Genomic DNA, 23,006 nt, shown 5'->3' with positions numbered 1-23,006 from the left:
GATTGAACTTGAAACCTTCAGGTTAGAGGGGGCGGAGCTCTCACCGGAGCTCCTGTGTTCAGTATTAGAGCTCAAGTGTGTAACATAAGGAGCTAAAGACATTCTACAGGCAAAAGAATGATTTTAAAACAAGACTACAGAATATTCCAGGCCCTTCAAGAGCAACTTAAACGTTACAAGTCAAGTCTGTGGAAAAGCGAGCCCTTTAACATCCGGTATGTTTCTCTCAGTGGATTTTTCAGCAATAAAATCAACTATTAGGAAACTAGTGCGAAAGAAAACAAAATAATTTGATTGGTTCTGGTCAGATACAAAGCCTTTTTTAAATGTCCGATGTCCGTTATGTAAATATTACAGAAGGAGTCGTTACCGTCGGCGAGGAACTGCAGCAGGGCGAGGTCGATGGGCCGTTTCCAGCGCGAGTCCTTCTGCAGCGCGATGCCGTAGCCCGTCGTGGCAAACACTTTGCCGCTGCCGATCGTCACCAGTTTACAGCCCTCGTCTTTCCCCGCCATGTAGTTCAGCACCGCCGCGTCGTAGATGAAGGCGTCCAGCTTCCTGTGGCGGCAACACACGCCTTAAAACACGCCTTAAAACACGCCTTAAAAAATGCTTTAAAACACGCTTTAAAACACGCCTTAAAACACGCCTTAGAAAATGCTTTAAAACACGCTTTAAAACACGCTTAAAAACATGCATTAAAACACGCCTTAAAAAACGCTTTAGAACACACTTTAAAACACGCTTAAAAACATGCATTAAAACACGATTTAGAACACGCTTTAGAACACGACTTAAAACACGCTCGGTGTAACAGGAGTATCTAAATGAACTCTCAGTGTAACAGGAGTATCTAAATGAACTCTCAGTGTAACAGGAGTATCTAAATGAACTCTCAGTGTAACAGGAGAATCTAAATGAACTCTCAGTGTAACAGGAGTATCTAAATGAACTCTCAGTGTAACAGGAGAATCTAAATGAACTCTCAGTGTAACAGGAGAATCTAAATGAACTCTCAGTGTAACAGGAGAATCTAAATGAACTCTCAGTGTAACAGGAGTATCTAAATGAACTCTCAGTGTAACAGGAGTATCTAAATGAACTCTCAGTGTAACAGGAGAATCTAAATGAACTCTCAGTGTAACTTAAATGAACTCTCAGTGTAACAGGAGTATCTAAATGAACTCTCAGTGTAACAGGAGAATCTAAATGAACTCTCAGTTTAACAGGAGTATCTAAATGAACTCTCAGTGTAACAGGAGAATCTAAATGAACTCTCAGTGTAACTTAAATGAACTCTCAGTGTAACAGGAGTATCTAAATGAACTCTCAGTGTAACAAGATAATCTAAATGAACTCTCAGTAGAGTAAAAGCCTTGCCCTGTCTTGAGGCTGTTGAGGGCGTCCTCCACTCCTTTCTGGTTGTACTTGACCATGTGCGCGTGCATCTCGGGGTAGTTACTGCGGATGTTCCTCTCGGTGCTGCCGTTCGGGACCGTCCCGAAGCGGAACGGCGGATACTGCTCCTGCGGCTTCTGAAACTGAGGACAGAACGGGACACGTCAGAGGGCGGAGCAGGAGAATTATCATTAACATGAACGTGCTTCTTCAGGACAGCCCCAGGCACACCCCTCAATTGCCCCGCCCCAGGCACACCCCTCAATACCCCGCCCCAGGCATACCCCTCAATGCCCCGCCCCAGGCACACCCCTCAGTGCCCCGCCCCAGGCACACCCCTCAGCACTTCGCCCCAGACACACCCCTTAGCGTCCCGCCCCTGTCACACCCCTCAGTGCCCCGCCCCAGGCACACCGAGTTTTTGTTTTTCTTTAATGCGACTACCATATTTTCCAGACTATAAGTCGCACCAGCCAAAAAAATTATAATAGAGAAGAAAACAACATATACAAGTCGCACTGGAGTATGAAAATAACAAAAATATCACCTGTAAGCCGCTCCGGAGTATAAGTATATAAGTTTATAAGTATAAGTCGCATCCCGGCCAAAACGATAAAAAAGGTGCCGCTTATAGTCCGGAAAATACGGTAAATCAGATTCGATTCTGATCTTTTGCAGAGTGACCGACGTCTGGACACTCCGCACTCTTCAAACCGTCAAACCAAAGCCAGAACGTGCAAAAGGTCATGTTTTACATTGATGTGGTTTTGTTAAGTGTGATAAAGATAACATATGATGATGATGATGATGATGATGATGACATTTTCGCCCTCTTTTGATTGGTTCTTGTTAATAACGACTGGAGAGATGACATCGTCCCGTTACAATCCGTCTTTAGAGCTCGTGGTGTTCTGTTTTCATGTTTGAATGTGACAATGCATTGAAAACGTCTTTCTTGTCTTTATTTGTAATTTCAGAGCATATTGATTTGGGGCTCACACCAGTCAGATCTGTGGAGAGGCGAGCCCACTCACTCTCCTTTTATGTGCTGTATATTTCAAGAATAATAAAGTAATTTTGTCACAGTCTTCCCCCGGGCAAGAGAGAGATGAATAACTCACTTTAGCTTTTGGCAGAGGCCCATGCATTTAATTAGAGAGAGAGAGGGGCGAGAGAAAGAGAGAGGGGGGAGATAGAGAGGGAGAGAGGCGAGAGAGAGAGGGGGAGAGAGAGAGAGGGGGAGAGAGAGAGAGAGAGAGGCGAGAGAGGAGGTGAGAGAGAGAGAGAGAGAGAGGGAGAGAGAGGGGAGAGAGAGAGAGAGGCGAGAGAGGAGGTGAGAGAGAGAGAGAGAGAGAGAGGGAGAGAGAGGGGAGAGAGAGAGAGAGAGAGAGAGAGGGAGAGAGAGGGGAGAGAGAGAGAAGGGGAGGATGGAAGAGAGAGAGAGACTTTTCCATAAAGCTTGAGGCAAATAGAAGTCACTGCGTTAAAAAAGAGGAAACGTGACCTTCACTTTAGAGTTTTAAAAATCTCGTCAGCTTTTCACAACCCGACGAGTTTAAAGAACGTAATATCGATACAAACTGAATCCAGAGCATTTTTATTGATCCAAAAGGTTATCACTCCGGTTATTTATGTTTGTATTTGTCTGTATTGTGATTTGAATGCATCTTTAAAGCACGTTGTGTATGAACCCTTTTCTTCAAATAAACTTAACTATTCGTATCCAACATAAGAAAACTAAACAATGATCGGGTTCTTTACTCGTCCCATCTCTTCTTGTTGTAGTTCTGGTCCTCGCAAGTCTTTTATTATGACTGTGTTACTACGGTTACATCTTCAGCCGCCTGTGAGTTTTGCCGCTGTAGATTTTGCATCCAAAGTTTGTGTGTGAAGAGAGTTGAGGCGTGGCCGGCGTTTTAATCCTCAGCCTCCGTCACGGCTCCAGTTCCGATTCTGTCAAAACTAAAACAAGTCACGTCCTCGGACTTAAACACAAGACGTCGTCCACGAGCCGTCAGACGACTCCATTTCACCTCTTAATCTGTCAGAAACATAATCCTCCAATAAAACAAAGGGCCGTGCAATGACATGTTGTGACTTTGAGTTCCTTTTTCTTAGACGTTCCCATATTTAGCCTAAAAGATCCATTGTATTTTCCGGAGTATAAGTCGCACCAGCCAAAAAATGCATAATAGAGAAGAAAAAAACATGAATTAGTCACATTTAATATTGAAATACAATTAACAGATGAAGGAACATGGTGAATAGGTGTACGTATGCTAACGCTAACACCTTCAGCTACATGACGCACAGACAGAACTGTGGTAAGTGTCTGGTATGTTAACGTAACATATGAACAGTTATTCAGATAACTATAGCATAAAGAACATGCTAACACGTTTACCAAAGCATCAGTTTTACCCCAAATCACTAAATCCATTGAATTCTTCTAAACAACTCCACAAACTCCAGAGGTAGAGGAAGTGGAGATTCTTTTTCTGCATCGCTTAGAGCCTAGAGCGCCCTCTTGTTGTTGTCAGTGTGAAAATAACGAATAATAGCACATATAAGTCGCTCTGGAGTATAAGTCGCACCCCGGACAAAACTGAAATGAAAAAAGGTGTGACTTATAGTCTGGAAAATACGGTATTTAAGGCAAAAGAAACAACAGCAGATTTCAGGAGCATGTTTCTGTTCCCTGCGCCCTCTGGTGGTGACAGTTGGGACTGAAGACTCGCATATTGGATTAAAACCAATAGCTACTCGTGTTATCGGTTATTAGCACGCCATACTAAGCAGAGAAGGTCATTTGACGAGGCCTCTGCGCCATGGATCGCCCAAACATGTCAGAGGCGGTCGTCGGGACACTCTTTGACTGCCTTCCAGAAGTCATTTTCAATCTGAAGGCGCTAGTCTGAGAAGCTAGATCTATGCATACCGCCCTGAGCTAAATGCTAGCGATTTGCGGCGGGAGGCAAACGTTAACGAAGCGTCACAGAAGGCGAGCGACACCTTGAACTTCGTCTGAAGCGCAGCCCATAGGCTACGACGACTGCGACGACACTCAAATCCGTATCTTTGGAAGGTGTTAACTCCACTAGGATCCAAAAAGCAGGAGGTAGTGCAATGTATGATCCGTGCTTCACAATCTCGGTTGGGAAACTCTTGAAGAACGTAGAAAACATCTGCAACTAGTTCTGACGTACAAAATTAGCCTCACTCCATCCGAGCACCAAACCAGATCTAATCGTCCGGACCTTAGAACCCGACGCGACCGCATCCGTATCCGTACATCACGCCTCGACACGAGCTCGAGCTGAAGCGGCTACCTTTTTGTCGGAGAGGCCGGACACGGTGTCGATGTACTGCTCCTGGATCATGAAGGCGGCCAGGTTGGCGGTGTACGAGGCGAGGAAGATGACGGCGAAGAAGGCCCAGACCAGCACCATGATCTTACTGGTGGTGCCTTTGGGGTTCTCGATGGGCACCGAGTTGTTGAAGACGATGCCCCACAGCAGCCAAACGGACTTCCCGATGGTGAAGGTCGGACCGCCGGGATCTGAGAGGTCAGAGGAGCTTTCATTAGATGTATTCACTTCAGCTTCATGTAACGATACTTTACTCATATATATTTGTACATGTTTTAGCTCAGATTTATTACATTTCAAGGTTGTTGTTTTTTCAAGTTCCAACGTAACAAGAGCACAATCAGGGTTTATTCTAACTGGTTTTAGATGTAGAATCTGGCAACGCAAAATGAAAAGCTTGTTCTGCTTTCTGATTGGTTCATAGGCTTGAGAAACGAAGCATGTAACAAGTTGTAAATAGCCTCTTTTTAACACAAGACAAGACACGTCACGATTCAGAAGAACGGTTTAGAAAGTAAAGACGGGTTATTGTCAGTTCGTTTGATGCTACAAATTGGTGCAGTTTATGAAATATGTCTTATAAATCCTGCTTTCAGATATGATGAGTTTTCCGAAAGACAGAGAGAAGTATCTGCAGGTGGAACACGGAGGTCGTAAGAAGGACTAGTATGTGTTCTCAGCATCGTCCCTCTGAGGTGGCATCCCTCTGTGAGTCCCTCTGAGGTGGCGTCCCTCTGAGGTGGCGTCCCTCTGAGGTGGCGTCCCTCTGAGGTGGCGTCCCTCTGAGATGGCGTCCCTCTGTGAGTCCCTCTGAGGTGGCGTCCCTCTGAGGTGGCATCCCTCTGAGGTGGCGTCTCTCTGAAGTGGTGTCCCTCTGAGGTCACGTCCCTCTGAGGTCACGTCCCCCTGAGGTCACGTCCCTCTGAGGTCACGTCCCTCTGAGGTCGCGTCCCTCTGAGGTCACGTCCCTCTGAGGTCACGTCCCTCTGAGGTCGCGTCCCTCTGAGGTCGCGTCAATCTGATATCGCGTCCCTCTGAGGTGGCGTCCCTCTGAGGTGGCGTCCCTCTGAGGTGGCGTCCCTCTGAGGTCGCGTCCCTCTGAAGTCGCGTACCTCTGAGGTTGCGTCCCTCTGAAGTCGCGTCCCCCTGATTTCACGTCCCTCTGAGGTGGCGTCCCTCTGAGGTGGCGTCCCTCTGAGATGGCGTCCCCCTGAGGTCACGTCCCTCTGAGGTGGCGTCCCTCTGAAGTCACGTCCCTCTGAGGTGGCGTCCCTCTGAGGTGGCGTCCCCCTGAGGTCACGTCCCTCTGAGGTGGCGTCCCTTTGAGGTCACGTCCCTCTGAGGTGGCGTCCCTCGGAGGTGGCGTCCCTTTGAGGTGGCGTCCCTCTGAGGTGGCGTCCCTCTGAGGTGGTGTCCCCCTGAGGTCACATCCCTCTGAGGTGGCGTCCTTCTGAGGTGGCGTCCCTCTGAGGTGGCGTCCCTCTGAGGTCACGTCCCTCTGAGGTGGCGTCCCTCGGAGGTGGCGTCCCTCTGAGGTGGCGTCCCTCGGAGGTGGCGTCCCTCTGAGGTGGCGTCCCTCTGAGTGGCGTCCCTCTGAGGTGGCGTCCCTCTGAGGTGGCGTCCCTCTGAGGTGGCGTCCCTCTGAGGTGGCGTCCCTCTAAGGTGGCGTCCCTCTGAGGTGGCGTCCCTCTGAGGTGGCGTCCCTCTGAGGTGGCGTCCCTCGGAGGTGGCGTCCCTCTGAGGTGGCGTCCCTCTGAGGTGGCGTCCCTCTGAGGTGGCGTCCCTCTGAGGTGGCGTCCCTCTGAGGTGGCGTCCCTTTGAGGTGGCGTCCCTCTGAGGTGGCGTCCCTCTGAGGTGGTGTCCCCCTGAGGTCACATCCCTCTGAGGTGGCGTCCTTCTGAGGTGGCGTCCCTCTGAGGTGGCGTCCCTCTGAGGTCACGTCCCTCTGAGGTGGCGTCCCTCTGAGGTGGCGTCCCTCTGAGGTGGCGTCCCTCTGAGGTGGCGTCCCTCTAAGGTGGCGTCCCTCTGAGGTGGCGTCCCTCTGAGGTGGCGTCCCCCTGAGGTCACGTCCCTCTGAGGTGGCGTCCCTTTGAGGTCACGTCCCTCTGAGGTGGCGTCCCTCGGAGGTGGCGTCCCTTTGAGGTGGCGTCCCTCTGAGGTGGCGTCCCTCTGAGGTGGTGTCCCCCTGAGGTCACATCCCTCTGAGGTGGCGTCCTTCTGAGGTGGCGTCCCTCTGAGGTGGCGTCCCTCTGAGGTCACGTCCCTCTGAGGTGGCGTCCCTCGGAGGTGGCGTCCCTCTGAGGTGGCGTCCCTCGGAGGTGGCGTCCCTCTGAGGTGGCGTCCCTCTGAGGTGGCGTCCCTCTGAGGTGGCGTCCCTCTGAGGTGGCGTCCCTCTGAGGTGGCGTCCCTCTAAGGTGGCGTCCCTCTGAGGTGGCGTCCCTCTGAGGTGGCGTCCCTCTGAGGTGGCGTCCCTCTGAGGTGGCGTCCCTCGGAGGTGGCGTCCCTCTGAGGTGGCGTCCCTCGGAGGTGGCGTCCCTCTGAGGTGGCGTCCCTCTGAGTGGCGTCCCTCTGAGGTGGCGTCCCTCTGAGGTGGCGTCCCTCTGAGGTGGCGTCCCTCTGAGGTGGCGTCCCTCTAAGGTGGCGTCCCTCTGAGGTGGCGTCCCTTTGAGGTGGCGTCCCTCTGAGGTGGCGTCCCTCTGAGGTGGTGTCCCCCTGAGGTCACATCCCTCTGAGGTGGCGTCCTTCTGAGGTGGCGTCCCTCTGAGGTGGCGTCCCTCTGAGGTCACGTCCCTCTGAGGTGGCGTCCCTCGGAGGTGGCGTCCCTCTGAGGTGGCGTCCCTCGGAGGTGGCGTCCCTCTGAGGTGGCGTCCCTCTGAGTGGCGTCCCTCTGAGGTGGCGTCCCTCTGAGGTGGCGTCCCTCTGAGGTGGCGTCCCTCTGAGTGGCGTCCCTCTGAGGTGGCGTCCCTCTGAGGTGGCGTCCCTCTGAGGTGGCGTCCCTCTGAGGTGGCGTCCCTCTGAGGTGGCGTCCCTCTGAGGTGGCGTACCTTTGGCCGTAACCAGGCTGCGGTTGTAGCCCACCGGACTGCAGTACTCAAATACAAATACTGTGATGGCCACGACGGTGAGACACATGACGAACATCATCACCCAAACTGCAGGACTGTACGGCTCTGGAAGAGAAGGAGACGGGACGTGTTAAATAAGCATGTTCTGAGAGGTGAATATATTCCACCCTATAAATTATAGTTTTACACCGATCAAGCAGGTATTTGTGGAGAAAACATTGAAAAATCTGTCGAAAATGACAGGAAGTGACATCACATCAGGGATGCTCATTCATTGCAGAATTTACACAAAATAAACAACTTTTTTAACAGTCTAAACATTAATTCAACAAAATAAAGTCGCTCTCATATATTTGTATTTGTCAAATTAAAATAATAGTGACATTAGATGAGTTTTGGCCCAGTGTTTGCGATGTCATCAATTACAAACAGGAAGTGAAAACAAACCTAAAAAATGTGCTATTCTGTGATGACTTTTGTATGATCTTTAGCAAAATTCGAAATATATTTATCTTAACTGCGCTTTAGTTGAATGAGCCGTCCGACCTGTAGGGGGCGCTTTAACGTCGTCATCACTGGTGGTTTAGTTTTTAAAAGAGAAAACAAATGTTGTACTTTTCTTGATAACTCTATTTGGTCTGTAGCTACAATAACGTCTCCATGGCGATGAATAAGAGCCGTTCTGAGCAGAGTTATTGCGTCATGAAACCGGACTTCAGACGTTACATCAACCAAAACGAAATCACTTTTGAAACGTGTGCCAGACTAACGAGCTTCACCTTCAACGCGTTATAGCACTGCACAACCGTTTTAGCCTCGCCATAACGCCACGGCAACCGCCAAACCGCCAGATTCTCATTCAAACTCATCATCCCGAGCCCCGGCGAGTGACCCACCTAAGAAGGCCGAGGGCGAGACGGTGCCGTTGCTGCGGGCGACCATCACGCTGATCCCGGTCTCCACGAACGGGACGGAGAAGTCGATGATCTCGGAGCGCTCCTCGTTTATGGTGAGCGAACCGATGGCCATGTCGGCGCGCTTGTAGAAGACCTGCGGGCGAGACATGGGCGGAGACAGAAGGGGTCAATCTGGGTTTTTAGGGGTTAACATGAACATAAACCTGACCCTAACCCTTAACCACGGTCTAATCTCATTTTAGAGCTGGTTTATTCTCCTGTTTGACCATGTTTAGCTCTAAGTTAGTCTAATTTAGTCAGATTTTAGGTGATACTTGGTGAGAAATGTAAGAGAAATGTATTAATGATGTTCCATTGACAGAAGTTGTTGGATGAATGTGCATTAAATCAACATTGCTTTAGTCATTTTCCTTTTGGTTCTTTTTGTTTAAACTGTTATTGTGTCCTTGGGCAAGACACTTCCACTGCACATATCATTGTTTGTGTAGCATAATGTGTTTTCCATATATTACACCGTCCAAATAAAGGTTAATTCATTCATTCTTAACACCTTATTTTAAATGCTGAGTTAACGAAGAACTGAACGTGAAATAATGCCCAAAATCTGCTATTTTCAAAGTAACAGTGAAGAAACTCAAACGTTCAAACCTTTTATTATTGTCAAGAGTAGATTTACTCACACATTTACTCAATGAAAACCTTACTCAGGATGGAGTAAAAGAGTACAAACTTAGTCACATAAATGTACCCACCTCTGTGAATAATAAAGTATAACGGAGTATTCTAAGATTTAACGTAATACTACTGTGTACTGCCAGATCTGCCTCATTGAGCATGTGAAGTTGGACTAATATTAATCTTCTTCAAATCCCTGGTTCCATTCTTGCCGCCGCTGAAGTGCTTCTCCCTGGAGTTGGGCGTGAGGTTCATTGCTCCTGATGCTCGTCGCAGATCGCCCGCCGCTCGACACAAAGGCGAGTGTGAGAATGGACCCGGACGCGTCTTTCTTACGCTCCGTTTCACACGTTTGAACACTCACTCTCTCCGTGTTGCCGGACGTTACATAAGCCGGAGACGTGGAACCAGACGGCGCAGAAGGTGTGCTTAACGTTCACTTCAGTGACTCGGGATCAGACGAGTTAAAACGTGGTTATTAAGTCTAGATTATTACTGTCGTCTGTTTCTCGGGACAAAAGGGTCTGTCCTCTGTGTCCATCAAAGTCAGCCACGTAGTTACATAAACAGGTGGAAACATGAGCTACTATTTTAGCTTTGTACAAGTAAACAGTCCACTAAACATATCACGATCCACTGGCCAATTTGTCCTGTAAAAAACTGAACAGTTACATATTTCCATATTCTCTAGAAGTCCTTTTTCTGCCACATTTGGTGGAAAACGTCTGTAGCATTTCAGAGCGAGCGACTGCTTCAACCAACAGCCTTGAACCTCCAGCCCTTGAAAATGTTACGATAAAAAACAGGGACAGACAGTCACTTGTATTACTTATGATAATCGTGTATTATTATTTTCTCGCAGGCTTCATTGGTCGAGACAAACGAGCTCTTTGCCAGATTTATCATTTCGTCTGGCACTGGACACAAACATGACCGGCTCAAACACTCATGAATGCCACGTGCACGGACACTTATGGTTGAGGGTGAAGTGCCTTGCCCAAGGACACCGCCCCGATGCCCTCCAGCCCCGACGCCCTCCAGCCCCGCCCTCCAGCGAGGCTAATGCGCTCTCGAGTGCTGAGCGGTGATCACGGCCGTCTCACAGTGGCTAATGGACTCTCCAGCAGCTCGCCGTGTCATTACCGCGGCGTCGGCTCGGCCCGTTGCTCTTCGAGGTCAGAATCGGCGGCGGTGTCGGGTCTGGACGCTGCTCATTAGCCCCCCCTTCAGACCGCCCCGTCTCATTGAACACGGCGAGCTCCCGGTTTACAGACAAATGAGAACGTGCACGCCCACTGTCGCGTCCGCCGGCGCCGAGGAGACGAGCGGTGGTGGCACAGCGCCGCCTCTGATTGGTCCACAGCTCCTCACCGGCCCCGCCCACTCTGGGACGCACTGACCTTCATGTTTGATGTGTGAGATGGTGAGTATAAGGTAAGAATTTAGCATCCAATTTGTGGTAATACAACGTTTTGCAGGTCAAAAACAAAGATTCTAAACATGTTTGAAAGTAGTTCAATCGTAAAACGCTGCAGAGGAATTTAAACTATCGTGGTGGAGGTGAGAGGTGAGCTGAAGCATTGATAATTGCTGCTTTTGAAAGTAATGCCGTGGTCTGAACATTTTTTTCTCAAATATGTTAAAAAACTGAATATTGTCAAATTGAACCTAAAACATTAGTTGGAAATTAAGTCGTTGTTGTAATAGTTCAACTCAAAGTGCGAACTGGGCGTTGGTCAACCTTCTCTGACATCACAAGTGGGCGTTACCAGTTGAAGACACGGGTTCCAGGGCATTATGTCAAGTCAGAGGAGGGGAAAATAATCAAATGTCTGTAAAAGAAGTGTGTAGTCAAAACCACACTTTTGTCATACATTTTCCAGTCCATGTTTTGTTTGTGCGATACTATTAACATCAACTCGTACATTTCCAGGCACATTTTAGCACACGTTTGAGGGAAATGCCATAATGTCGAAATATTGTTATCAACATATAAAAAAAAGAGTGGTTGGAAGAACAACGATGGAACCAGATTGGATTTGTTTTATGGTGAGTTGCTTTGCCGCAGCTGCTTTGGGCTTGACTCTAAATGCATGTCCCGTTCTACACCACCATCTTCAACCACGCACTGCGGACCGGCCCAGGCAACATGGGTCATGAGGCAGCTAGGACAGAAGAATCAACCTCAATTTGATTCACTTTTCATCTTTTCAAAAACAACGTAACAAGAGTGTTCCGTATTCATTCTGTGATCGTGAACAAGACGAGATTAACCTCAAAACTCTCAGTTACTTTGGTCAGACCTGGGACTGAACCATAAACCCTGTGAATATAAGTGATGCTGTACCATCCAAGACCAACCAATAAAACATGTACAAGAGCGTTGAGTGTTATCAAAGGTTTGAGTCTGTGCGGCCGTCTCAGAGAGAGATCATCGTCACACTAGAGTCCTATTGTCAAGTCCCAGTCATTAAAATAAACTGTTCAAGTCATTCTGGTCTAAACCTGAGGGTGACGTCCAACACATTGAAGAAGAAGAAGGTCCTTTACTTAGCGACTGTAAGTAGCTTTGAGCTTAAGTCCAAGTCAAGGCTCTATAAAGTCGAGTGTTTCTGAACACTACCTTAAATCCAAGTCAAGTCCAAAGTCATTGTGTTCGAGTCGAGTCCCGAGTCTAAACTTGGAAAACAGGTCCAAAGTTCATGTCCAGGATTGGAATAATACAAAGTTACAGACAATTCGATCGTGAGAGTCCATATCGATTGTCGAGAGGTCATTATAGTGTCATTATAGTTTCGTTAGAACTGGTCGATCATGTAAAATGCCACAGACTTTTTATGCCACAGACTTTTTACGCCATGTGAAGAAGGAACAGCAGAGGAAACACTTGAACGGAACGGCTCGTGCCGTCACCAAATACCAATGATGCTCAGAAGAGACTTTGCGTTGAGTCTCTGGAGTTCTCCTGCTTCCAACTGGACTCTGACTGTGATGCTGGACACAGAGAAGAGTATTTTGTCCTTAGGGCCGTTACTCCCCTCAAATGGCCCTGATACAGGCTTTACTAGGGAGAAAGGGTCGTGTGCCTTTGGGAAACACGTGGAAGAGACTGTATTGTGGACATTAGAGCTGTGCTAAACGTGATGCTAATGTGGAGCTAACAACAAGAAAACAAACTTCTGTAAAGACAGTTCTGTGAGGAATCTACACCCCAAAGTGCCAAAGGCCGATCAGGAGCCATTGGTCAGAGTGTAACAAAGCATTGACCTGCCGTGCATCCACACTAATGAGTTGGACACAGCGTGAAGTCTAGGCTGCTTAAACTATGAAAGACAGTAAGCGGACGATGACCCCCCAGTACCAGTATGCACATAGTAACAGTAGTATTAGTACCTCTCCGATCATGCCGTTCCAGATGCCCCGCACCAGCTTGCCGTGCTTGCCGTTGGTCACGAGGTAAAGGTCGTAGGAGAACTTGATGTTTCGGGAGAGTTTCTTCAGGATGTCGATGCAGAAGCCTTTGCAGCACAGTTTGGTGTAGGGCTCCGTGTGGCCCACAATACTGCAACCAAACATGACCATTAATTAATTCAACAAATAGATTCAACACACATCCAAGTAAAAAGACCAAGTCCAGGTCCAAACCAGGTCCAAACGTGTTCATTTTGAGAACAGATTTCATGTGTTTTTGTTTGCACTGAAAATCACAGAGACCACATTTTGACAACTAAAGTTAGAAAGCAAAATTAAGACTAGGCTGTACAATGTTTGGAAAAGGGTGAAAATGGGTATTGAAATTTTTATTTATGAAAATGTATGAATCATTTTAGGACAAATTACATACCACAACAACAACACAGTTGCTTTATATGAATGTGACATTGGTTTTCTATTGTTCAGACTAACTCTTATAAATGTGGCCATTATTTTCCCATCAAAGTTGATCAATTCTGAAGGAAACCAAATCGGATATTGATTGTACATTAGATTATAATGTTTTTTCAGCAGATGTAAAAGAAACAATAAATAACCAAATGATAATCAAATACAATGATGACGTTCATTCATAACTCGGACCTTCATCTTTAAAATCCCGAGAGGAACAATCCTCCTGCCGAAAATCAGCCTTTGTAACACGCTGACCGTTTATAACAAGCTAACCCTTTGTAACAAGCTAACCCTTTGTAACAAGCTAACCCTTTGTAACAAGCTAACCCTTTATAACAAGCTAACCCTTTGTAACAAGCTAACCCTTTTGTAACAAGCTAACCCTTTATAACAAGCTAACCCTTAGTAACAAGCTAACCCTTTGTAACACGCTAACCCTTTGTAACAAGCTAACCCTTTGTAACAAGCTAACCCTTTATAACAAGCTAGTACTTTATAACAAGCTAATCCTTTATAACAAGCTAACCCTTTATAACAAGTTAAACCTTTATAACAAGCTAACATTTTGGACATGTCTTATACTAAAGTTTGGACATTGCAAGCTTCTGTCCTTTTGTCCATTTGTTTTGCAGCGTATGACGTGTGAACATCAAGTTATATCTTTTCAAAATTACCCTTTTTATGACTCTCTTGTCGGTGACAGTTTTCTTCCACACGTTAATTATACTTTCGAAATATTCCAATACATTATGGAGGAATGTATGAACCAAATACGAGAATATATTTTGGCTTAGTCCAGTGACGTCGGTGGACGTTGGGACAAGAAGCGGTTTGGACAGATGGACGACCAGCTGGACGAACCCAACTCGTCCAACACCAGTTAATGACAAACAAACACAGGCCGACGGCAGGGAAGCTGAATGGATCTGCTCCTGTCGTCGAGCAGCGCCACAGGGTTACAATGGGATAAGGTCGTCAAGCAGCGCCACGGGGTTAAAACAGGATCAGGTCATCGAGCAGCGCCACAGGGTTACAACGGGATAAGGCCGTCAAGCAGCGCCACAGGGTTACAACGGGATCAGGTCGTCAAGCAGTGCCACAGGGTTACAACGGGATCAGGTCGTCAAGCAGCGCCGCAGGGTTACAACAGGATCAGGTCGTCAAGCAGCGCCACAGGGTTACAACGGGATCAGGTCGTCAAGCAGCGCCGCAGGGTTACAACGGGATCAGGTCATCGAGCAGCGCCACAGGGTTACAACGGGATAAGGTCATCAAGCAGCGCCACAGGGTTACAACGGGATCAGGTCGTCAAGCAGCGCCGCAGGGTTACAACGGGATCAGGTCGTCAAGCAGCGCCGCAGGGTTACAACGGGATCAGGTCGTCAAGCAGCGCCACAGGGTTACAACGGGATCAGGTCGTCAAGCAGTGCCACAGGGTTACAACGGGATCAGGTCGTCAAGCAGCGCCGCAGGGTTACAACGGGATCAGGTCGTCAAGCAGCGCCGCAGGGTTACAACGGGATCAGGTCGTCAAGCAGCGCCGCAGGGTTACAACGGGATCGGGTCGTCAAGCAGCGCCAAAGGGTTACAACGGGATCGGTTTGTCAAGCAGCACCACAGGGTTACAACGGGATCAGGTCGCCAAGCAGCGCCACAGGGTTAGAACGGGATCTGATAAAACACTGAAAAACATTCAAAAACACCCAAAAATACTTGAGTATGTGTTCTGGTGGCTCGTACAGGTCTGGCAGGCTTTGTTGGCAGTGGTTACAATATATTGTCTGGTGAATTGAGACATTTTCACTTATACTGATCAATATTGAATTTTTGATCAGTATAAGTGAAAATGTATTTATTTGTTTATTACCCTTTATTTAACTAATTGAGCCAAGACCTTTTCTCAATTTTGACTTGATTTTATGTTCCTGAAAATCAACTCTTTAAATAAGCCGTAAGCACAGTAGTGTGCAGTGACGTTTATGGACGGGCAGCAGACTCTGGGTGTTTCATATTTAGTGGAAAACACAAAAGTGAAAATAAATCTAATATGGAAGGTTAGGCTTTGACCCCAGTGTGGTCAGTGTTAGCCCTGTCCACTCCCAGGTCAGACAAAACTAATAAAATTGTCCAGTCGTCCTGACCAGACCAAGCCGAGCTCAGGATCCAGAGGCCTCGCGGCTCCTGACACGCTCCCCAGTGAAGCATGGGTCAAATCCTACGAGGATATGAACCTTAACCTAATATTTACTCAAAATTGTGAGTCTGGACATCCAAAGTGTCTGCGATGTCCGTAACACTAAAGGTCAGCTGTGGGTAAAGTCTTGCACTATTGAAAAGTGTTTAAAGAGGACAAAACAAACTGAAGTCATTATTACTAGAAATGTTTTGGAGGTTTGTCTTTGTTGTTGGCCCGGAAGCTTTGCCCGACCGGCTGCTGCATCATTAAAGGTTTTATCTCCTCTGGGGCTCCAAAGCTCTAAAAACACTTTGTTGTTCTATTGGATATTGAAGTAATCAACAAACTGTCTCCACTCGTGAATGAATGTTTCTGATTGGATTACTCGGCTTTTGAAAGTAAAGCAGTCACTTTGTCAAAGTTCATCCTGTTCCCTCTGAGTGTGAAGCAGCTCTTCAGACCGACCCGACGGGACAGTCCCATGGTCACAATTATAAAGACAAACTCCTCATGAATACTAAATATGACATCGTCAACTCAAGACAGACGAGCTACAGAGAAGAGCCGCGGGGGCGGGCCGCGAGCCGAGGGGGCGAGAGCCACGGGGGCGGGGCGAGAGCCGCGGGCCGAGAGCCACGGGGGCGGGCCGCGAGCCGAGGGGGCGAGAGCCACGGGGGCGGGGCGAGAGCCGCGGGCCGAGAGCCACGGGGGCGGGCCGCGAGCCGAGGGGGCGAGAGCCACGGGGGCGGGGCGAGAGCCGCGGGCCGAGAGCCACGGGGGCGGGCCGCGAGCCGAGGGGGCGAGAGCCACGGGGATGGGCCGAGAGCTGCGTTACTATCAATGACATGAAACAGCAGCATGTGATTAAGACTCTAATTGGCAAGAGGCAGCAGATTACAGGTCACAGACGTGACTATCAACAAAGATTATATGTTTGACATAGAAGTGAGTTCCAGGTTTTTCGGCCTGTGAATCATTTAATCCTTATAAACAAACGTTTCTACAGCAGTTTTACACCATTTCTCATTCTAATTTTGAGTAAATTCATGTTATATAGGAGATATAATGGGATCTGCAGTCCATCCAGTTCCATCCAGTCCAGTCTTGTATTAGATTTGCAGTTCATATTTCAGTCTCCTCTGTAATGCTAATGCTCCTGGACTCATTTTGTGTGTCTGTTCCGCCCTCTGAAGATGACAGAGCCGCGCAGAGGTGTGGACCACGGATTGAGATTAATCGTGTTTACAACCTTCAAAACTCCTCCACAAAATCATATCTACAACAGGGAAGAGCAGAATAATAAATATACAAGTTCGTCAAAGCGCTTTACATAAAACAGGAAGGATCAGGCTACGACAGTTTAGTCTTTATTAATGTGAATATGTAAAAAAGCAGACAAAAGAACTTCTGTGTCACGACTGGTAAATATTACTTTTGAAAGAAGTTTAGTATTTAATCTCTGTTGGTTTAACATTAGTCAACTGAAAAGGAAGTTGACTAATTGTCTAGTTGAGAAAGGATTAATCAAATATACAAAAACATATCACAGAGTTGTTGTGCTCTGGCTAAAACTCCATTCATTACAAAGCTGTTAGCATCATGTAGCTAATTGATGTCCTGCTAAACCCGTCGCTACACACACCGTTCCCCACCACTGCCAGCAGAGGGCGACACAACTAATCCCACTGTTTTTCTCCAGATACAGTCAGATCTGCTGTGTCACTGTTCAACCAGAAGTGTAATGACCAAATACAGACACAAAGACACAAAGAGAAGAAGAATGAAGCGGTTCAACATCCAAAATGTGCTCAAATAATGCTAGCAATAGCTGTGGGCTAAATGCGACCTGCTGTAGTTTACCATCAGCTGAGGTTTCAAAGTCGACAACGGCCATGAAGACTTTGGTTTGACTTGGATCAGTTGTTCTTAAAATGAACATAATTCACAGAGAAAACATAGTATTTCCATTAGAATTAGCAAAGTTTTAACCAACATCAGACCCACTAGGACACGCTGCAGATTGAATATTTAACCATGAAAGCTGGACGTCCAAATGCCTAAATCCAACTGTTTGTTTCATCTGTAAAGATAATTCCGTATATTTTAGTATAAGTATTGTCCAATGTCCCTACAAGGCTTCACAAAAACAGGGACTGGATCCAAAGGGTTTGAACCGTGTGTTTGAGCGCATGATTGGCGGTCAGAGATTTGTCATACACCTGACGTGAGAATCTGATTTCCTTCTGATTGTTCACACCTGTGCCAGTTTTGAATAGAAAACGACGCCAAAAAAAATCTAACTAATGTGCAAAGACCGTGGTCTGAATGATGCCGGAGCTTGCACTGGTCTAGACATAAGATATGAAATAGCATCACTTGCTCAGAGAGAAGTTGGACTCGTGCCTCGTGTTATTGAGCGCTCGGGTCTAAACGTTTCAAGTGTAAATTTACGCCATAGAATCCACAGAAGCTTCTCTCCGACTCGATGAAGTCAGCTCCAGTCTGATCCCTCGGCGCCGGGCTAATGTATGAAGACATTATCTGCAGCGGCGGTCAATAGCAGAGCTCACCAGGCCACGGCTCGCCCATAAATCTGTGTCCGCCAGCTCAAAGAGGCCGCGTCTCAGCGGGGCCCAAACTGCTCTGAAGGGCCCCTGTGGATCTGGGAGAACCGGGAGGAAGTTTGACTGAAATGGTCAGTGACAAGTCCCAGATTTATCTGCGGCCGGGACACTCAGAGCCTTGACGCTCAGAGCCTCGACACTCAGGGCCTTGACGCTCAGGGCCGGGGACACTCAGTGTCGGGACATAAGCGCTGGGACACCCAGCGGCAGGACACTCAAGTGCCGGGACACTCTCTTAGTCCAACAGAATAATACTTCTTATTTCATTGTCATACGTTTGATTCAAAAGCAGAAGCATTTTTGTTTTCCTGCATCAGCAGAAACAGTCCTGGAGTTGTGTTCAGCTTCATCCTTCACGTCCTCTCGCTCTGAGCCTGAAGGGGCGTTCACACCACTCCATCAAAGCATCCAGTTTACATTCCCGCCCAGCGTTTTTGCGGCGCGAAGCAATGGTTGAACAAAACTTTCCTGTGTTGGACGCGGCGCAGCAGCCAATCAGAGATGACGCTCCAGTGACGTGCTACACACGACCCGGAAGAAGACCCAAAACAAACCACGCAACAATAAAAAAAAATCCTTAAGACGCAGCTCTTGGAGCAAATAATGACATTGACGGCCCCGGGGCCCATCACCTCCGTTTGGACTTGGTAAAGTTAATACACCAAAGCCACTTTCTCCACGTGGTCTTCCATCACATCAAGAGAACAAGCAACACCAGGGAACACAATAACCCCTCCTCTGCACATGTGCGCTGGACGCCTCGGACGCACGTCTGCTGGTCAGTTTATTTTTGAGCGTCTGCCTTCAAATGTACAGTCGTCCAGCCTGCAAATGTTGACGTCTTAACTAAAACTGCGTTCACACCACGGCGTCTTTAGTTAAGACGTCACCATAAGAAATCCTGAAGTCTCCTGTGCTATTTTTAGGTCCACATGTCATGGCCAGACTGTCGGGGCGAGTTGTGGCAATTCCCTCTGATGCCAGTAGATGGAGCACTAACACCAAGTCCTGATGAGGGAAAGTCACTTGTGCTTTTAGTAGATAGAAAAACCTGTCATGGGCACTAAAAGTTCTAAAACATGATCTTTCAAAAAATAAAAAAGATATAAAAGTGTGTTAAGACTAAGAATACAGAATGCACAATATGTGTCCTTTAAGGGAAGACTGAAATATTACACTAACACCAGAAAGAACAGCTACAAATAAACCTGGTTTAGACCTGGTTTAGACCTGGTTTAGACCTGGTTTAGTCCTGGTTTAGACCTGGTTTAGTCCTTGTTTAGACCTGGTTTAGTCCTGGTTTAGACCTGGTTTAGACCTGGTTTAGTCCTGGTTTAGACCTGGTTTAGTCCTGGTTTAGTCCTGGTTTAGACCTGGTTTAGTCCATGTTTAGTCCTGGTTTAGTCTTGGTTTAGTCCTGGTTTATTCTTGGTTTAGTATGTAAAACTAAGACAACTAAGGGTTGATTGAGCACTCGGCTCGCCCTCTAATCAAACGAATACTTATTTTGTACTGAAAAGTAGAAAAAACAAATTCAACAAAATAACAGTTGAAATGTGACCGAAGGCCAAGGAAAATCTGAAATCGTTCATTCTTTTTTGACATTTTGATTTAATAATATTTGTGTGTAAAGTCCAGGTCACGTTTATGATTATTCACCCTTTTATTGTTCTTTCCTCTCTATTTCTACCTACCCTTTTCCCTCTGTTTTCTCTCAATGTTTCCTCTCATGCCCTCTTTTTTCGTTTCTCTAAATCTACCCCCCCCACTCTTCTTCTTTCCATCTCATTTCCCTCTTTTTTTCCTCCCTCTTTCCTCCCCCATCGTTCCCTCTCTCTCTCCCTCTTTCCTCCCCCATCGTTCCCTCTCTCTCTCCCTCTTTCCTCCCCCATCGTTCCCTCTCTCCCTCCCTCTATCCTCCCCCATCATTCCCCCTCTCTCTCCCTCCCCCATCGTTCCCCCTCTCTCTCCCTCTTTCCTCCCCCATCATTCCCTCTCTCTCCGTTTCCTCCTCTCTCTCTCCCTCTTTCCTCCCCATCGTTCCCTTTCTCCCTTCCACCTTCCTACCAAATTGTTCCCTCTCCCTCCCTCTTTCCTCCCCCATAGTTCCCTCTCTCTCTCCCTCTTTCCTCCCCATCGTTCCCTTTCTCCCTCCCTCTCTTTCCTCCCCGTTCCCTCTCTCCCTCCCTCCCCCATTGTTCCCTCTCCCTCCCTCTTTCCTCCCCCATCGTTCCCTCTCTCCCTCCCTCTTTCCTCCCTCTATCCCTCTCTTTCTCTCACTCCCTCTGGTGCGTTTGGCCCTGTCCATCCGAGGCACAGCGGAGGTTCAGGTAACGACCCAATGAAATGAACCCGGCTGAAGATGATTTCAGATCATGTGACCTTGATTTAAACCTTGAGCTGACAAAATCTACAAAATGGAATCTACAAAACCATAAGCACCATTTATTGTGTCCATGTTATTTCCAGTCATCAAAAACATCCCTGGATTTGTCTTTAGCTTATGCTTTTAATACCCATTATTCCATCCGGTGAAACCCACTGAGATCTTCTTTGTTCTTGTTTCTTGTTTCTTGTTTGATGAATCGTGCTCTTAAGTCCTCTCCCCCCGAGCCTCAGAAAACATTACATTTCCAATCTTTGTGAAAAGCAGAGTTCTATTTGTGAGTCCATAAATCATCACAGATTCGTTCAGCCGCGCGCTCACATTAGCAAGTCAAGGGCAAGCTAGCTTTTTTGTTTATTTCCCCTCGGTAAATCCCTCTGCTGCCAGTAGATGGAGCGCTAACACCAAATCCTGATGCTGCAGTTACATTATTTGAAGTTCTAAAACAAAGGTCCAAACCCCAAAACAAACGATGCATAACACAGTAAATAATAATGATGTGATTTTGAAGACAAACAGGTTCAGGGTGAGGCTTACGTTCAGTGACACGTGAGAAACGGACGAGCTTGTCGGGAGATCAAGATGGCGTCCGTGGGAGTTTGTTGCCAACAGAACGCGAGACACGTCCTCTCTCTGAAACGGGAACGCGCTTTGCATTCTCAGGACTTTAATTTCCTCCTGAACATTATCGACCGTCTCTGATCCTTTTATTTCCTCCGCACATTGTCACGCTGCGGCCGTGGATCCATTTTGCGATAGGGCCCTGCAAAGCGCTCGCTATCGCCACCTCCTCCTGCGGCGCCGCTCGTCTTGGCTCTTTGTGCGTCGCGGCTAATACGTCCGCTAATGACCGCGGATATCAGTGTCGGCGCGCAGGATGGATTGCGCGCCCTAATTGCCGGCTCTAATTGATACGCGCCCGCGAGGACCCTCGGTTGGTGCAATTGGGTCGAGGCCATAATGAGCGCTTCACCTCGCAGGAGACGTAAAGAAGAGCGGGGGGGATAATGGAGGAGGCCGAGGTGCTTAATCTCCAGGCTAATGGCACCACAGGGGTTACGCTCCGGATCAATTACAGAGGAGTGCTAATCCGACACTGAGAACCAGAGCAGGACGATGAAGGTGTGGACAGAGCGGGACAATGAAGGTGTGGACAGAGCAGGACAATGGAGGTGTGGACAGAGCAGGACGATGGAGGTGTGGACAGAGCAGGACGATGGAGGTGTGGACAGAGCGGGACGATGAAGAGCAGGACGATGGAGGTGTGGACAGAGCGGGACGACGGAGGTGTGGACAGAGAGGGACGATGAAGGTGTGGACAGAGCAGGACGATGGAGGTGTGGACAGAGCGGGACGATGAAGAGAAGGACGATGGAGGTGTGGACAGAGCGGGACGATGAAGAGCAGGACGATGGAGGTGTAGACAGAGCGGGCGTTTGGACCTTCTAATGAAGACGGGCTGTTTGTGTGTGGGAAACATTAGGCAAGGTTAGGTAACATTAGGTAATGTTAGGTAACATGAAGTAACATGAAGTAACATTAGGTAACGTTTGAGTGTCACGTCACAAGCTTGTTAAACTGACCATAATTAGACATGTTTACATTATTACAGCCACTAGAGCACGGTCCTATTGTCCGTGGTGTTGTCTTTAGATATTATTATGTTGTAGAAATGTGTCTTGTGCATTTGAGCGCTTAAAGGACACATTTGTATTATTTTTATTCCTGTTTAAACACCCTTTGGAGCACTCTTATGTTTTAGAACTTTAGAAACTAACACCCACATTTAGACAACACACATTATTTTTCGTCACACAGAGCTTGCCCTTTACCAGCAGCAGTTAGGAATGAACAAAAAAAAGCTAGCGTTTAAAGGCGGTATGGACGATTTTTCGGCGATTTGAGAACCCGTGCGGACCGATACAACACACACGTGCGTTTGTTTATTAGCGCAACGGAGCCCATCGCATCTCTCGTCTCCCGTAGATTTCTGTCCACTTCTACGTCAGCTCGAACGTCTTTCTCCGTCTTCATTTTGCCCCGTACACTGAGGGAACTATATTATGATAGATCCATGCGCTTAGGCACGCGGAAACGTGGGGACGAGCTGCAAGCGGCTACAGGTGAGCGGTAGGTGCGTTTTATGATTGATACGTGGCAGGACAAATGATTTATCCACGCCACGAGGAAATATGATAACAAATTTGCTGAAAAAAATCGTCCATACCACCTTTAAGACTTTAAGGCAACTCGCCCGACATAGAAGTGTGCAGCTGAAATAACATGATTTGGCAGCAAAAATGCTTTGAACAAGTTTGGTAATGATTTCTGGACTTAAAACGGTGCAGGATTTGAACCTTTGACATCACAAAATTCAAACTGACTCATTTCTGAGGCTCAGAACAAGAGGACCTTGTCCACAGGATCAATGAAAGAAAAGAAACGTGAAAGAAAAGAAACAGTAAAGAAGCTCATCACAACTCCAGATCTTGTTTGTGATAAGGGAATA

At 47.5% G+C, this 23,006-nt stretch overlaps 1 protein-coding gene across 1 annotated transcript in view; it reads right to left on the bottom strand.

Annotated features, from left to right (window-relative positions):
- The window catches only part of grin2ca (glutamate receptor, ionotropic, N-methyl D-aspartate 2Ca), a 113,940-nt gene that overhangs the window by 10,125 nt on the left and 80,809 nt on the right, over positions 1-23,006 (bottom strand). The window contains exons 7-12 of the mRNA XM_072442654.1: positions 12,817-12,985; positions 8,728-8,881; positions 7,811-7,936; positions 4,728-4,957; positions 1,381-1,541; positions 371-558 (exon numbers count right to left, since the gene is read on the bottom strand). Of these exons, the coding sequence (XP_072298755.1) occupies positions 371-558; positions 1,381-1,541; positions 4,728-4,957; positions 7,811-7,936; positions 8,728-8,881; positions 12,817-12,985 (1,028 nt within the window). The remainder of the gene's footprint in view (positions 1-370; positions 559-1,380; positions 1,542-4,727; positions 4,958-7,810; positions 7,937-8,727; positions 8,882-12,816; positions 12,986-23,006) is intronic.

Source organism: Eucyclogobius newberryi, unplaced genomic scaffold, assembly GCF_026437365.1.
Source record: "Eucyclogobius newberryi isolate DKJ021-1_F unplaced genomic scaffold, fEucNew1.0.hap1 SCAF_13, whole genome shotgun sequence".
NCBI classification, from domain to species: domain Eukaryota; kingdom Metazoa; phylum Chordata; class Actinopteri; order Gobiiformes; family Gobiidae; genus Eucyclogobius; species Eucyclogobius newberryi.
This window is presented reverse-complemented; position numbering and strand designations above follow the sequence as displayed.